Genomic DNA, 16,894 nt, shown 5'->3' with positions numbered 1-16,894 from the left:
AGACGTAACGAACTCACAAACAAGTCACTTTTACTCTGTCAAGCATTTTCACAAACACCTTATATACACTCGAAGTTTACTCAATCTTTACGCAGTAAACACTTAGAATTACACATAAAAAGAAAGGAGAAACCTGACCTGAGTGAGCTTAGCGTTGAGAAGCCCCTCGCTGTAGGCTCCTTCGGCGGGAGAACGGTTCTCAATCGCGAAGACATCGTTCTTATACCAAAGCAGCAATATCGTCTCGTCGTCTTGGATAATCACTCTCCGTTCACCTTTCGGAAGCGCGGATAACGGCACCACCGGCACCCAGTTTCTTCCCGGGGAAGCAACGGACGAAGAAGAAGAAGAAGAAGAAGGAGGAGAGACCTCCGTCGCCTCGCATCTGACGATTCCTACACTCCTCTGTTTCGAGTTTTGGTTTAAACGGTAAGTGAGAGAGAACCGGCGGTTGGGGCGGGTATAGAGCGGGAACGATTTGGGAAATGACGTGGCGCGGGTGAAAGAGGGAGGAGGAGGAGGGATGGAGTAGTTACGTGGGAGAGAGGTGGATGCGGTGGTCGCCATGGAGGAGAGTGAGAGAGAGCTCGAGAGGATAGAGGAAGTGCATTTGTCCAAGCCACACACACAAGGAAGAGGGATGTGGATAAGGGAGGAGGATCATGGTAGCCACACTTTTTTTTTATATGGGCCTCTGTTTTGCCAGCACCCCTCGCTCTCTTCCTCATATTTTCGAAACTGATGTTAATGGGCCTTATAGAATTGTAGGTCAACATGGGTCTTGAGATGAGAGGCCCATAATCTTTCCCTGAAGATATTGGCCTAACAATCTACTGAACCACATCCACGAGAAAGGGCACTCCTGGAGATGGAAGCCAGAGACTTCGGGATACTATGTGCTGATTGCAGATATGTATGCAGCAGCTGGTTCTTGGAGTAAGCTTTTCCTTAAGTGAGGACATGCACGAGGGTCTAAGGTGAGTGAAAAAGGCTCTTGGGAGTGCTTAGATTGACACAGCTCTGTCTTTTGAACTGTTCCATGTGGGAGACACATCATGCCCTCAAGCATGTTATACACACATCCTCGGTTAGATGGACTGAATCAGCTGATGAAAGATGCTACTGGTTATGCTACCAATGAGGAGCAAAGTTTAGATGACGAACTTTAAGAATTAGGATGAACGTGACACTCGCGAATCTTATTATCTTATTCATATGACAGAGCTCTATTTAGTCAATAACACACATAATATATACGCCTCTATATCACCCGACCGGAAACAATCCGTATACACATGACAGACTACTTAGAGTAGAATCGTATGGCACTACTAGTATATATTTTCCTGCCATTAACACAATTTGGACAACGGTGGGACTTGCTGTGGAAGCATATTTCCTATATACCACAATGACAACTTATATTTGCAAGGTGATAAACTTCATCAGGCAGTAGGAGCTTTATAATTACATCAGAACTGGTCAGCTAATTGAGGAAACTTCTGCAGCAGCCAGGTAACTCCCTTTATAGCAGCCTGAACACAAATGCAAAAAGTGCAAAAGATTGTTAATAAATAATATGCATCCATCCACACACTAAAAAATCAAGTAGTAGCTGATGTCACACCAGAACAGTGTCTCCAGGTTTGATTGCAGGCTCGACGCAGTCCCTTCCATATCTGCAAACAAAAACGCCCGGTGCCAAAGACAAAATTGGCATTAGTGTCAGCGGCAAAGTTGTGTAGAGAAGAGAGTGCTTGCTTGCTTACACAATCTGTCTCTTGCCATCAATAACTTGTAGCTTGTAAAGGCTGCAACCTTTACTAAAGGGGAAGTTCTTGCCTTTCCACTCTGTTTGAGAAACTCCCAAGAGTATAATAAGCTTTGTGTTTTATGTCATAAAAGAACCTATCTTTGGAAAACTAACCTAAATGCCACGAAACCCCAACAGCTGACGTGTCCTCTTTCGAAATGTCATCGATCACGAACTGAAGGTCCGTGCTTGTTGCTTCGATGAACTTCCCGAAGAAGTCTAGAATCGCCTGCGTCAATGGCGTTAATCGAGATTAGGGCAAGAAATAAGAGAGAAGGAGAGAGACTGACTAACTAGCTCATTGGTTCACAAACCGTTCGGCCGACGAAAGGGGAAGAGAAGACGAGATCCTCGTAGACGCAGTCCTGAGCGATGAGGTCTGTGACGGAGGATAAGTCGTGGACGTTGATGGCTGCGTAGAAGCTGGAGACGACTTCGTGCGCAGGTGTCGGAGCTGTTTCGAGGACGACGAAGTCGCTGACGCTGGCTGTCTCTGACTCTGACGGTGGTGACGTGGCTGCTTTTGCAGCCAGACGAGAGGATGCGAACAGTTGGTGACGTGTACGAGTGGGGGATTGTTGGATTCGTGACTGTGTTTCTGAGGGAGAAGAGAGGAGGAAGATGGTGGAGAGGGACGAGAGACGGAGACGGAGACGTCAAAGAAGGGGCGAGAGATACATTGAAGCTCATCGTCTGTTTGTCTTGGAATTTGATTTACTGGAGGCCCGAATGGCTTTTTGGGATTTTTTAATAGCGGATTATCTGCAAAACTCTTCTTTTTTTCTTTTTTGTCAACTGCAAAGCTCTTTTTACGGCTAATGAATTTTTTTTTTTGTTTTTGGTAAAATTACGGCTAATGAAATTACACTTGAGCTATTGAAATTGTGGAATTTTCCTTTGACAATTTGAATTTGATTCATAAACATGAGATATAAGCAACATAAAATATTTAGTGCATGATTGGTTTTGTTGGAATGTAAAAATGTTTACATCACTTTTTATATCATGTCTTTGAAAGATGTAATTAGATGTACATTTTGTGGGATAAAATTATGTGAAATAAATTATTCGTAGACTTTACATATTTTTTTTAAAAGTTGTATGGAAATAAAATTAACCTTTTAAAAAACTGAAATAAAATCTATTTCACTAGTTTCAATTAGAGTGAAGTAAAAAACATTCAAATGTATTATTAACAGAAAATAGTTTAGTTTTTAATTTTAATAAATACTATTTTTTTAAAAAAAAATTGTGTAATATTTTGATGCTACTTTTCATTTATTAAATAGCGAATGCTATAAAAACTAATTTTGTGGAGTATTTTTCTTTTTCTATTAGCTACTAATATATTAATTTTTATTTATTAGATTGGTTGGATATGTATTTGGTTCTAGTTTTTATCTGTAACCACAAAAAAATATCAATTATGATTTATTTAATTTTAAAGATAAAAAATAAACATTATTTTAAAAAAATTATTTATTAAACTGTAGAAAAAATGTTTACTGTAAAAACAACTTTTCATATTTAATTTGTACAGCTAAATAAAATACAATTACATCAAAAGAATTATTTATAAACTAAAGTCCACAGTAATATTTATATAACTACAGTCCAACAGCTAATGCTATAAATACTAACGACCACAGCTTAAGCAAGTGGTGAGTGTCACCAATGGAAGTAATCTCGTCTCTCGGATTCCGAGACCTCCCGTCCCTTACACTGACCTCCAGCCTCAAAGGCAGACCGCCATCAAAATCTCCGGCCAGACCCAGCAGAGCTAGACGCCTTTCTTCAACTCCCCCCGCCAACAAAAAGCCCAAACCTTTCAAGGAGAGAGACGCTTTCCCTTCCTCCCTCCCTCTCCACTCCAAGAACCCACACATCATCCACAGAGACCTCCAAGGCCTCGCCCGGCGGAACAAACTCGAAGACGCCCTCACGGTTCTCGACTACCTCGAACAGAGAGGGATCCCCGTAAACGCGACGACTTTCTCCGCCCTCTTGGCCGCCTGCGTTCGCCGGAAGTCGCTGGTTCACGGCAGGCAGGTCCACGTCCACATACGGATTAATGGGTTGGAGAAAAGCGAGTTCCTTGGGACGAAGCTCGTGCATATGTACACGGCCTGCGGCTCGATCGAGGACGCGCAGAAGGTGTTCGACGAAAGTCCTAGCTCGAGTGTTTATTCTTGGAACGCGTTGCTTAGAGGAACGGTGATCTCCGGGAAGAGACGGTATCAGGATGTTGTGTCTACGTTTACGGAGATGAGAGAACAAGGGGTTGATTTGAATGTGTATAGTTTGTCTAACGTGTTCAAGAGTTTTGCTGGTGCGTCTGCTTTGAGGCAGGGGTTGAAGACGCATGCTCTTGCGATTAAGAACGGTTTGGTTTGTAGTAGTTTTCTCAAGACTTCTCTTGTTGATATGTATTTTAAATGTGGTAAAGTAGGGCTTGCGCGTAGAGTGTTTGATGAGATTGAGGAGAGAGATGTTGTTGCTTGGGGGGCGATGATTGCTGGATTGGCTCACAACAAAAGGCAGTGGGAAGCGTTGGGGTTGTTTAGGATGATGATAAGTCAAGAAGGGATATATCCGAACTCTGTTGTGATTACGACGATTCTTCCTGTGATTGGGGATGTTAAGGCATTGAAACTGGGAAAGGAGGTTCATGCTCATGTGTTGAAGTCGAAGAGTTACGTGGAGCAGCCGTTTGTTCACTCTGGTTTGATTGATTTTTACTGCAAGTGTGGGGATATGGTCTCTGGGAGACGGGTGTTCTATGGCTCTAAACAGAGGAATGACATTTCTTGGACCGCGCTGATGTCTGGATACGCAGCCAACGGAAGATTTGATCAAGCTTTGAGGTCTATTGTCTGGATGCAGCAAGAAGGGTTTAAGCCGGATGTTGTTACCATTGCTACTGTTCTTCCTGTTTGCGCAGAGCTGAGAGCTGTAAAGCAAGGAAAAGAAATTCATTGTTATGCTTTGAAGAATCTCTTCTTGCCAAATGTATCGTTAGTCACTTCCTTGATGGTGATGTACTCAAAGTGCGGTGTTCCAGAGTATCCTGTCAGACTTTTTGACAGGTTGGAGCAAAGGAATGTCAAAGCATGGACGGCCATGATTGACTGCTATGTGGAAACAGGGGATTTAAAAGCAGGGGTCGAAGTGTTTAGATCAATGCTGTTATCAAAACACAGGCCGGATTCTGTTACTATGGGTAGGGTTTTGACTGTTTGCAGTGAGCTCAAAGCATTAAAGCTGGGGAAGGAGATTCATGGGCACATCCTGAAGAAAGAGTTCGAGTCGATCCCTTTTGTTTCTGCAAGAATCATCAAGATGTATGGACAATGTGGAGATCTAAGAAGTGCTAATTTCTCTTTTGATGCTGTTGTTGTCAAGGGATCTCTGACATGGACCGCCGTTATAGAAGCTTATGGTTGTAATGGACGCCTAAGAGATGCAGTGAACTGCTTTGAGCAAATGATATCAGAAGGGTTTACTCCTAACGCCTTCACCTTCACAGCAGTTTTGTCTATTTGCAGTCGAGCCGGATTTGCTGATGAAGCTTGTCGCTTCTTCAACTTGATGCACCGGACCTACAAACTGCAGCCATCAGAAGATCAGTATTCAATGGTTATTGAACTTCTCAATCGGTTTGGTCGTGTTGAAGAGGCGCAAAGGCTTGCGATCATGAGTTCCTCGTCATCCCTACAAACCTGACTGAAGATGCTGATATCTACTTTGTTTCTCTTTAAGGTATCAAGTAAGTTGCTCAAAGATCACTTAAAGAGTATATTCTGCTTTCTTGTTTTGCAATGGCTTGGAGTTATTGTATATACTGGATTTGGTTCCAGATAATGCAAGAACTAGATTGAACTTGCTCAACTTGTAACTTGTAAAAATCTTTCAGTGTGAGTTGTAGATTTTTCTTAAGATTAGTCAATGGACAAAGTGGAGAGAAAGCAAAAGTATAGTCAGAATAAAAAAATCTCCTCTAGCTTTCAGGAATCCATACAACATAATAGTATACCAAGCCAAATCCAGGTTACTAAACTACAGATCATATTGAATTACATAAACATATTAGTTAACAAACAACCGAAAAAAATGAGTCACACCTCACAATCTTTAACACAGCTTATTAAATAGAAGCTATGTGTCTATTAGTAACAAACAGTTTAATTTAAAACTATTGGCGAAGAGGTCCATATCTGGGACCCATCACGCTCATCTGTTCCTTTTGAAGAATACAAGTGTCCTTCCCTGCATAACTCAGATGAACTTTATTCTTTGCTATAACGTCAGAAATGAATCAGCAACCCGTGTTCTTGATTCTAGAAACTATACCCTAATACTTGAGCATTCTAGGCCAGTAACTTAAGCTGATGAACCCAATATTGTAAGATTTGAGCTCTCCTGGTTTTAAGTATCCCAAAGAGAGTCAGTATGGTATGTATCCCAAACATTCATCCCCATATAATTGGCAAACCCCATCGAGTAGTCATCTGTTGAATGCATCAACATGGTAGGAGACCCCAAAGTTGACTCGTTGATCGCTTGAATTTCTCTGGGGGAGAGCCTGACCATCGTTGGACCTGCGTTGGAGGAGCTTGAAGTGTCCACATGCATGGCTGACTCCACCGGTTCTGTTCTGAGACAGAGTACTGCCTCGTGAGCCGCCATGCGAATGCTGTCCGAGCTCGAGTCTGCGGGACGTGGCAGGCTGCTGACGAACTCAGGGAAGTTCAGACGAGCCTCTCGTCCCCTGAAATGGAATGCTGCAACGTCATAGGCGGTTGCAGCCATTTCAGGAGTCTCGAAACTACCTAGCCAGATACGGTTCTTGGTCCCCGGTTCGCGGATTTCAGACACCCATTTGCCCCATTTCCTCTTCCGTACTCCTCTATAAACAGAGGGTATACCAGCTTGACCATCATGCCTCTCATTGTTACTGGAATGACTAAGACTAGCCATGCCAAACACACACACACAACAAGCAAGATATTTTTCTGAAAATGGTTGCCTTCTATGTAATTCGTCTGCTTGGATTATGATGTTGGAATGTTAACAAAGTTTACAGTTATATTTATAGGTGTGGATTAGTATCATCTTAAAACAGCAGATAAAGCGTGTACATGTTTTATAATATCTCAAGGCTTCAAAAGTGTTGCTTCCAGGAAACTTCAGTGGTGGTTTGTGGATTTAACAAGTGTTATATCTCAAATGGAGGATACTGTAGATTCACTTAAATAGTAATATTATGATTATAATAATGAGAATCTAAAGGAAGGAGTCAGAATCTGGATTGTGTGTTTAATATTGAAAAGAAAGTGTAGTGAAGAAATGGGAGTAGTAGAGTGTGGATGAGTTTGGATTTTTGCTATAGAAGACGCGGTTTTGTTGCATCACCTGTGGACCCATTTGTGATTACATTCCATAACTTGTGATGGTAAGGGTTGGTGGAGAAAGTGGATTTATCCTCAAACAAATGTCAAAGTTCATTGGTTCATGTACTCTTCCAGAGTCAATTCAACAAGACTAAAAAAAAAATCATTGGCAATTCTCATTTTTGGTGATAACATAAATATATTCACAAACTCTCTACTCAATTAAAAGAAACGAAGGAAAAATCATTTGTAATTTTTTTTTGCTTCCGGGAGTAGACATGAACATTAGGACACTTTTTTCTTTTCATTCAAATCGATCTTTTTCGAATCAATTTTTCAAGTTTTAACCTCTTTTGGCTAGGTTCTGTTAATATTTCAGGTTTGATTAAATTTTATAATTCTGTTTAGACCGATATTAGATTCAAACTTGTTTTATATTCAACTATTTTTACAGTTGGATAAAAATAAACATGAACACTTATTTCATATACTAATTTTTGAATTAAGTTTTTCGAATATTTGTCGGGTCTTTAAGATTTATGAAGTTTTTGGATAATATAGTAAAATTTTCATAAATTAATATTCTATAAATTAATAAATGCGATCAATTAATAAATTTTAGTGATTTTAAATTGGATTAGTTTAAAATTGACACAAATCGATAAAATAATCATTTTTATAAATTTATTGGTAAATATATATTCTCACTAAATAATGAAATGGTATGATGAAAGTAAGATTTTAAGTTTAATGAATATACAAACCTTGAAATCAACTATTTTTCTTTACAAAAGAATGTTTAAATATAGAAATATAAAAAAAACTTTTTATATATTAATAAATTTATAAATTAATAAATATTACTCCCTCTGTTCCTGAAAGTAGGATTTTCTGAAGTTTTCACGTTTACTAAGAATACATTAAATTTTACAATTTAATTTATTATTTATTTCTTTACACACTTTCCAATAACTATTTACCAATAAAATTTAATCAATTCAAATATTTACAATTAATGTTTCTTAAAAAATATACAAAATATCCTAAATAAATAGAAAATCTATCTTTGTGGAACAAAAATAAAATCCAGAAAATCCTACTTTCAGGAACGGAGGGAGTATAATTTTAACATTATTAGTTTATAGATTTTTAATGTGTATATGATATTCGAAATATTGGTTGACAGGATTCGTTCAGATATTTTAACAATTTAGATTTCATCTAAGATCTTCGTTCAAATATTGGTTGATATATCATACATGGAAGGTTTTCTTTGTAAGGTTTAGTCATATAAAAGTGAAAGTGTTTATGATTCGATAATCGTTTCATTGATCACGTAAGTATATTTATACAAGAGTTCGTGTCTATCGATATCTAATGATATCGTAACTACACAAGGATATACATAAGAATATACTTTAGGATATTATCATATCCTAACTAACACTCCCCCGCAGTCGGAGCGGAGGTTCTCGAACGCTCAGGCTGGAGCGAAAATCTGTGAACAATGAAGCAGGCAGACCCTTCGTGAATATGTCGGCATACTGCAAGTGTGTAGGAACGTGAAGCACGCGCACCTGACCCAACGAAACACGTTCCCGAACAAAGTGAATGTCAATTTCAATATGCTTCGTTCTTTGGTGGTTGACAGGGTTGGACGACATATACACCGCAGAAATGTTATCGCAGTAGACGATCGTTGCCTTCGAGAGAGGGCACCCTAGATCAACAAACAGGTTTCGAAGCCATGTCGTCTCAGCCACTGCGTTAGCTACACCACGATACTCTGCTTCTGCGCTGGAACGGGAGACTGTGTTTTGGCGTTTGGATGACCAGGAAATGAGACTATCACCAAGAAACACGCAGTATCCAGAGGTTGATCGTCGCGAATCAGGACACCCTGCCCAATCAGCATCGGAGTATGCGATCATATCAGTAGTGGATGATTTAGTGATCTGAAGGCCATGCGTGATTGTGCCCTTAATGTAGCGAAGAACTCGTTTCAGTGCGTTGAAATGTGGTTCCCGTGGATCGTGCATGAACAGACACACTTGTTGAACTGCATACGAGATATCTGGACGGGTAAGAGTGAGATACTGAAGAGCGCCTGCCAAGCTACGGTAGAGTGAAGGGTCCGAGACACGCGGTCCGTCATCAGCAGCTAACTTGGACTTTGTATCAACGGGGGTGAGACAAGGCTTGCAGTTTGTCATGGACGCACGATGGAGAATATCTGCTACATAATTGTGTTGGCTGAGAAACAGGCCTGTGTCATTGTAGGTTACCGCAAGACCAAGAAAATGGTGGAGCCGTCCCAAGTCAGAGATGTCGAACACGGAAGAGAGAGCCTTGATGGTGGCGTCAACAAGGGCCGTAGTGGAGCCTGTGAGAATGATGTCATCCACGTAGAGTAGAATGTAGACCAACTGCTTGCCATTGTTGAACACGAACAAGGATGAATCGGTGCGGCTCTGACGGAAACCAAGTTGTTTGACGGCAGTTGCAAATTTAGTATACCAAGTGCGCGGTGCCTGTTTAAGTCCATACAAAGAGCGTTTTAGTAAACAAACATGAGTAGGGTTGGTCTTGTCGACATAGCCAGGTGGTTGATGCATGTAGACTGTTTCCGCCAGGTCACCGTGTAAAAATGCATTCTTGACATCAAGTTGGCGAAGAGGCCAGTCCCGTGCTACTGCTAGATGAAGAACGGAGCGGATTGTTGCGGGCTTGATGACTGGGCTAAAGGTTTCATCACAGTCAATGCCTGGTTTTTGTGATTTGCCGTTGACCACCAGTCGCGACTTGTGCCTGTTAATCGTCCCATCTGCATTAAACTTATGGCGATATAGCCACATAGAACGAAGAATGTTAGTTCCTTTAGGGGGCCGAGGCACAAGAGCCCACGTACCGCGTTTAATATGAGCATCATATTCCTCATTCATTGAACCGTTCCAACGAGGATCTTTTGCAGCCTGCACATGAGAAAAAGGAAGAGGAGAGACAATGTCTGTATGAAGGCAAAGAGGAACCCGGGGTTTTGAGATACCGGATTTACTTCGAGTGACCATCGAATGAACATTTGTAGTAGTAGGTAGCGGAGGAACGCCAGCCATAGGTGTGAGAGAAGGAGGCGGAATGATTGGTGGTGGTAGCAAAGGAGGAGGAGAAGGAGATGAGTTGGGAAGACTCGGTGATTGAGGTAACACCGAGAAAGGGAAGACGTCCTCAACAAAGGTCACATGGCGTGAGATAATGATCTTGCGAGTGGCAATGTTAAGACACCTATAACCACGATGGTTAGAAGGATATCCTAGAAACACACACGCCATTGAGCGAGGAGCAAGCTTATGAGGAGAAGTAGATAAAGTGTTAGGAAAACAAAGGCAGCCAAATACTCGTAAATGAGAGTAAGTAGTAGGAAGATTAAAAAGACGAGAAAAGGGAGTAAGATTGTTAATAGCTGAAGACGGAAGAAGGTTGATGGTGTGTACTGCCGTGAGAAGAGATTCGACCCAATAACCGATGGGCATGTTCGCTTGAATGAGTAAGGTGCGAACAAGGTTATTTATTGTACGAAGCATTCGTTCGGAGCGCCCATTTTGCTGGGAGGTATGTGGGCAAGAGAGACGAATGGTAGTGCCGGTGGCTGATAAGTGATCAAGGAAAGCACGACTCGTATATTCGCCACCGTTATCGCACTGAAGAGATTTTATGGAAGTCCGAAACTGTGTTTGAACATAAGCTGAAAAATGAAGAAATTTAGCAAATGTTTCACTTTTACGGTGCAAAGGATAAACCCAAACAAAATGAGAGAAATGATCCAGAAAAATAAGATAGTATTTGTAACCAGAATTACTCAAGACGGGAGAAGTCCAAATGTCTGAGTGTATTATTTGAAAAGGTTCAGTAACAATAGTTGAAGAAGAAATAAAGGGAAGGCGAACATGTTTGCCCAACTTGCAAGCATGACACAAAGTTGTCATATCCGCATTATTATTAGAAAAACCCAAAGAATGTAAAGCACGATTGATGGAACCACCCGGATGACCGAAGCGCCTATGCCAAAGAGAGCCGTCCGCAGAAAGAGCAAGAGGAGAACGCGGAGGAGGAGAAGGCGTCACCGAGTAGAGTGGTCCAGAGCTATCACATCGGAGAAGTTTGGTCCTGCTCAGAAGATCCTTAACAGTAAAACCAAATGGGTCAAATTCGACAGTACACTTATTTTGAGTAACAAATTGACGGACAGAAATGAGATTTTTAATGAACGAAGGACAGACAAGCACATTTTTGAGATGAAGTTGTTTAGAAGGAGAAGCTAAAACAGCATTGCCCATATTAGTAACAGGTGCAATAGAACCCTCACCGACGCGGACAGAAGGGATGATACTCATATTAAGCACAGACGAGAGCATACCTGGCTGGGCCGTGATGTGATTGGTAGCTCCGCTGTCCATATACCAAGGTGAGTCCGCCGGATTCTGCAGGCTCATAGTGTTGAAGGCTTGCGCAAGAGCTTGTGGAATCAGAGTGTGCGTGGCAGCCGTAGATGGGATAGTTTGAGCAACGTGAGCCTGCGGTTGAGGCGAATACGGTCCAAGGATGCTGCTTTGCTTAGCCACCGGAGGTGCTGATGCAGTCGGGTATGGCATCATAGGAGGACCGCCATGGTAATACGGAAAGGGCCACTGTTGTTGTGGATGAAAGCTCCATGGAGGGTAAGCAAAACTCTGATGCGCAGAGTTGTTGTAGCTATTGTTGTATCGTCCTCTGCCTCTCTTTCCGCGACCTCCCCCGCGACTGTTGTTGTTGTAATTCCGATTGTTGTTGTTGGAATTGTTTCCTCTGTTATTGTTGTTGTTGTAGTGTCGAGTCGTGGAGTCAGAGGATTCATTCGCAGCCAACAGAACATTTGGAGATGAGGAGTTGTCGCTATGAGTTACGGCGGGTCGAGTTTGTCGGTTGAGCCTTTCTTCTTCTGCAAGTAACATTGATCGAGCCGTGTGGAAAGTTGGGAACGGGGATCGATGCCGAATGACGTTGTGGATCCCTTCAAATTTGTCGTTGAGGCCATTGAGACAATGGAACACGAGCTGGCGATCAGTTACCGGTGAGTCAACATTAGTAAGGAGATCGGAGAGTGATTTGAGCTTGCGACAATACTCCTGGATGGATAAGTCGCCGATTGTGATTGTGCGAAGCTCGTTCTCCAGCTGAAGAGCTCTGTTCTCCTTGTTGTCACGAAACAGATTCTCAAGAGAAGTCCATAGATCACGGGCCGTGCTCTTTGGGGTGAGAATTGTTTCAACGAGTGCGTCTGTTATTGTGCCGTAGATCCACATTTTAACGAGTCCGTCTCGTTCTTTCCAGGTTTTCTCAGTCTCTGGTGTGGAGGTGGAGGTGCCGTCTAGGTGATCGAGAACTCCAAACGTGATGCAGTGAGTTTCGAAAATTTCTCTCCATACATCGTAGTTCATCTTGTCGAGATTGAGAACGATCGGGATGTAAGATCGAATCTGACTGATGCTGAAAGGAGGTTTCTCAGTCGTGTTGAGAATTTGCTCAGCCATGGCGATATGTGAGAGAGAAGAAGATTAGAGGAGAGGAAGAAGAAGAAGAGGTGATGAAGGAGATTTCAGGAAGCTAGGATCGAGAAAGCTTCTGATACCATGAAAGTGTTTATGATTCGATATCGTTTCATTGATCACGTAAGTATATTTATACAAGAGTTCGTGTCTATCGATATCTAATGATATCGTAACTACACAAGGATATACATAAGAATATACTTTAGGATATTATCATATCCTAACTAACAAAAAGTTGTATGTATTTAAATTAATTGGAACGAAATGGTATATAGGAAAATCACATACATATCTATTTGCTTTACAAGAGAGCGTAGGAGGGAATGGTTTTGGTCTGAAAAGGAGAAACGTTTATGTTATCCTTGTCGGAAAAGACAGCAGGTAAAACGTTAAGTTGAAAGGAGACAGAAAGCGAAGAATTCTCAATAAAAAAAATAAAAGAACAAAAACTATCCAAAAAAGTGCAACTTTAGACCACCGACTGCATCTTTGTCTTAGTATATCTGATATCATAAAGATGTGATTATAAAATTATTTGTACACAATCAAATCGAAAAATATTAATCCAAATCTGATGGATTTTCTCCTTTCTCTTTTGCTGTTTGTTTGTTTTTCCTTTGTAGTTTGTACTGTGACATATACTTAGCATAAGCACTAAGGATGGGGGGGTTTACGCGTTGAGGAAAAACAATGCATCAGACCTCAAAACTTTCCTCTTCGTAAAAGATTCAATGATGTAAGCTTTGACTCATTAAACAACCAGCACATACCTTGATACATTAGAGTAAAATTTAACTTGCTACTAACTTTTTCCTAGGAAGAAAAGGTATGGTTCTCAACAATGGAAGATGGTGATTGGGCTTCCTAAAGACGACCATGGAGAGAAAGAGAGAGGTGTGCGTGAATGTGAAGTAGTGGTGAGCTGCAGCTGGATTCCTAATAATAATGGTAAGCTGCAGCTGGTATCCCATTTTTGTGTGTGCTTAAAAGTCTTTAAACTATTAGTTTAATCCAAAAAACATAAAATACACCCCTTTTGTCTCCATTAAGAAAATCACTACTTCTGTCCGAAGAAGACCAAAAGTAACCAAAGACTTTTGATCTCCTTTGACTTATTCGTAGTAATGTCGGCGTACGAATCATTTTGCCTTCTTTGTCCTATGGGCTTTCAGAAGCCCAGACCCAATAATATTTACAAGCCCAATAAGTTTCGATCGGAAGCCTATCACTACTTCTCCTTAATCGCTCGGTCGGCGTCTCCCTGAGGCTATACACTGAACCAAATCCGACGGCCACGTTCATTTACCGGCGGATTAACGTTAGTTCGAGACGAATTGTCGTAATGAGCGGCGAGTCAAGCACCGAGTCATTCGAAATCGGGCAGCGAGTCCACTCGCTCAACGATCCGCGTCGAGTGGGCACCGTAAAGTACCTCGGAGGCGTGGAAGGGTACTCAGGGACCTGGATCGGCGTCGATTGGGATCAAGACGGAGACGGGAAGCACGACGGAACTTTTAACGGCGTCTTCTATTTCGACGGCCGTTCGCAGACCTCTGCGTCCTTTGTTCGATCCGAGAAGCTTAGCCGCGGCATCACATTGCTTCAGGCATTGGAGCTTAGATACCAAACCACTTCAACTAAAGACGAACAAGGTCGGTCTGCGTTGCCTTTTGTTTTATCCTCTCTCCCTTACTGTTTTAGTACTAATGATTTTTTGTTGGTGTCTGTTGTTGTTTAGATGAAATGTATGTTCTGTCTGCGAAGAACAAACGTGTTTCGATTCAGTTATTAGGAGGGGACAAGATCCAGGATAAGTTGAGTCGGCTTGATGAGCTTACGAGTGCTTCTCTTCCTTTTCTTGGTGTTAGCTCTCTTGGTGTTTCATCTGACTTGGCCTCAGTTCTACCCAGTAAGATTCATTCTACTATCAGTTAAAACACTTTTAACGTTACTTATTTCATTTACTTCCTCCCTTTGTTCTAGATTTGAAGCTGCTGGATTTGACTGGAAACTTGATTTCTGACTGGGAGGTATTAAAGTCTTTGCATTGGTTGTAACATATGTAGTTCTGGATTTTCATCCAACATCACCAAAAAATATATATTATTTTTACAGGAAGTTGGTGCTCTTTGTGAGCAGTTACCATCACTTACCACACTTAATCTGTCTTACAACTCTTTGTCAAGTGAAGTTACCTCTCTGCCGCAGTTGAAAAACATCCGTGTTTTGGTTTTGAATAATACTGGTGTAAGCTGGACTCAGGTGATCTACGATTCTTCTCAGATTAATTGAGCACCGGTCGCCAGTTTTTAACTTTTTATGGCGGTGCAGGTTGAAAAACTTAGGCCCTCGTTGCCTGCACTTGAGGAGTTGCATCTGATGGGTAACATGATTTCTTCCATAACGGTAATGTTCTATTTTTGTAGTCCTAATTTCAATGCTTGTTCAGTTGCTCCGAGTAGGATATAGTTGCTTGTAAAACGGTCTCTTGAAAGACACCACTTGAGTTAGATTTTGCTTTGAACTTCCTTTTTTGCAGTCAACATCATCCTCAGAGGACGAATCATTTAATTCTCTGCGGCTTCTGAACTTGGAGGACAATTGTATCTTAGAGTGGAGTGAAGTATTAAAGCTATCTCAACTTCCATGGTTAGTAGTAATATATATTTCCTCTTCTACTTGTAGTTGACGGATGGTATAAATTGAACGTCCTAGTTAAAAATACAATCATCGTTAATGTTGTTTTCAGCTTGGAGCACCTTTATCTGAACAAGAATAAGCTTTCACGCATCTTTCACTCTGTAAATGGCAATGAATCACCGAACAAAGGCAGCGAGCAATTTCCAAGTTTGCGTTGTCTTCTTCTAGGTAATCACTTCAAGTGTTATATGTCTCCTTTCATGAAATTTAGCCGTTCATCTCACCCCTATTGCATTTTTTCAGGAGCTAACAACATTGGTGATCTTGCCTCGATAGACGCACTGAATGTATTTCCTAAGTTGGTGGTATTGCTCTTCTGTTCTGTGATACTCCAATAGATGCATTCTTGGTGCTCCCTGCAATTCTTAGATGTTCATTATCAAAGCTAGGTAAACTTTTAACTTTAACTGAACATGTCAAGTAACAGGACATCAGGCTATCGGATAACCCAATAACTGATCTTGCAAGAGACGGTGTCCCGAGATATGTTCTCGTTGCACGGTTGACGAAAGTACAAATGCTGAATGGGAGTGAGGTAGAACAAGTGCCTGAATCTATTTAGCATATTGTTTACCTTTCAACTTTGACTTCTCTTTTAAATCTGAATCTTTTTTGTTTTCTTCAGGTCAGAGCTCGTGAGAAGAAAGAATCAGAGATCCGGTAAATCGTCAAGCCTTTCTTTTCCGACCAGGGGAGGAGGGTTCCCTTCCTCTTCTAGGTCGATCTTCTTGTTTGATTCTACCGGCAGGATTATTATGATTAAAATTCTATTTTGGATAATAATAACAGGTATGTCCGAATGGTGATGTCAAAGTTCAATAACAAGCTCGAGGAGATTGAGCGGCTCCACCCTAGGTACATCTTAATCTTCACAAACAAAATTGTAAAGGGTACTATTTTGATTTCATGAAGTTTTCTGCCAGAAGAAGTTTGATATAATAAGACAGTGTACCCTGCGTGTGATTGCTAGGTTTAACGAACTCAAGAAACTCCACGGACTTGATGATGAAGTAGCATCAGCTGAGAACACCCGCCCGAAGAATATAGCATCTGGACTGATCTGTATGCCTTTTCTTAAAACGTTTCTCATCCATGGTTGATTAATACTATAGAAGCTGTGCTCTTATTTAGCTATTACATGTACAGCCATTACTCTCAAATGCGTTGGTCCATCCATGGGTGAGAAACCTCCACTGACAGACAAGTTACCAAGCAGTATCACGGTTGTCACTCAAGTCTCATTCGCCTCGAGAATCTAAATTCTAAACTGTGAAAATTTTCGTTAAGAAAGCTTTCGATTAATGTTTGCGAACAGGTTAAGAAGCTAAAGAGTCTATGTGAGAACTTGTTCAAGCTCAGGTCTATCAAGCTAAGGCTATTTCTTCATGAAGAGGTTCGTGAAAAGA

General features: G+C 41.2%; 4 protein-coding genes and 1 pseudogene across 4 annotated transcripts; 2 read left to right on the top strand and 3 right to left on the bottom strand.

Moving 5' to 3' along the window:
- Positions 1-138: 138 nt before the first annotated feature.
- On the bottom strand, positions 139-567 carry LOC130505346 (uncharacterized; the record flags this gene model as incomplete). Its single annotated transcript, XM_056999943.1, has 1 exon — positions 139-567. A coding segment is annotated over exon 1 (429 nt), but the record flags the coding sequence as incomplete, so codon positions are not given.
- A 611-nt stretch (positions 568-1,178) lies between these two features.
- Positions 1,179-2,537, bottom strand: LOC130505345 (uncharacterized; annotated as a pseudogene).
- Positions 2,538-3,457: 920 nt separating this feature from the next.
- LOC108823891 (pentatricopeptide repeat-containing protein At1g71460, chloroplastic) lies at positions 3,458-5,754 on the top strand. Its single transcript, XM_018597195.2, has one exon. It carries the CDS (start codon positions 3,488-3,490, stop codon positions 5,534-5,536), a length of 2,049 nt encoding a protein of 682 aa, XP_018452697.1. The 5' UTR covers positions 3,458-3,487; the 3' UTR covers positions 5,537-5,754.
- A 33-nt stretch (positions 5,755-5,787) lies between these two features.
- On the bottom strand, positions 5,788-6,891 carry LOC108825787 (ethylene-responsive transcription factor ERF021). The gene has a single exon (XM_018599135.2). The coding sequence runs from the start codon at positions 6,788-6,790 to the stop codon at positions 6,239-6,241; it is 552 nt and encodes a 183-aa protein (XP_018454637.1). The 5' UTR covers positions 6,791-6,891; the 3' UTR covers positions 5,788-6,238.
- A 7,135-nt stretch (positions 6,892-14,026) lies between these two features.
- On the top strand, positions 14,027-16,881 carry LOC130505347 (tubulin-folding cofactor E-like; the record flags this gene model as incomplete). The annotated part of the gene is made up of 14 exons (XM_056999944.1): positions 14,027-14,440; positions 14,527-14,697; positions 14,772-14,818; positions 14,904-15,050; positions 15,120-15,194; positions 15,328-15,437; positions 15,538-15,656; positions 15,732-15,793; positions 15,916-16,023; positions 16,114-16,148; positions 16,278-16,343; positions 16,459-16,550; positions 16,635-16,711; positions 16,804-16,881. Coding segments are annotated over exons 1-14 (1,497 nt in total), but the record flags the coding sequence as incomplete, so codon positions are not given.
- Between the last annotated feature and the right edge of the window lie 13 nt (positions 16,882-16,894).

This window comes from Raphanus sativus, unplaced genomic scaffold, assembly GCF_000801105.2.
Source record: "Raphanus sativus cultivar WK10039 unplaced genomic scaffold, ASM80110v3 Scaffold2194, whole genome shotgun sequence".
Classification (NCBI taxonomy): domain Eukaryota; kingdom Viridiplantae; phylum Streptophyta; class Magnoliopsida; order Brassicales; family Brassicaceae; genus Raphanus; species Raphanus sativus.
The sequence above is the reverse complement of the archived record's forward strand: the minus strand, read 5'-3'. Positions and strand labels throughout refer to the sequence as shown.

Excerpts from the sequence above, each read along its gene's own strand:
- LOC108823891 (XM_018597195.2), top strand. The coding sequence starts at position 3,488 with ATGGAAGTAATCTCGTCTCTCGGATTCCGAGACCTCCCGTCCCTTACA.
- LOC108825787 (XM_018599135.2), bottom strand. The coding sequence starts at position 6,790 with ATGGCTAGTCTTAGTCATTCCAGTAACAATGAGAGGCATGATGGTCAA.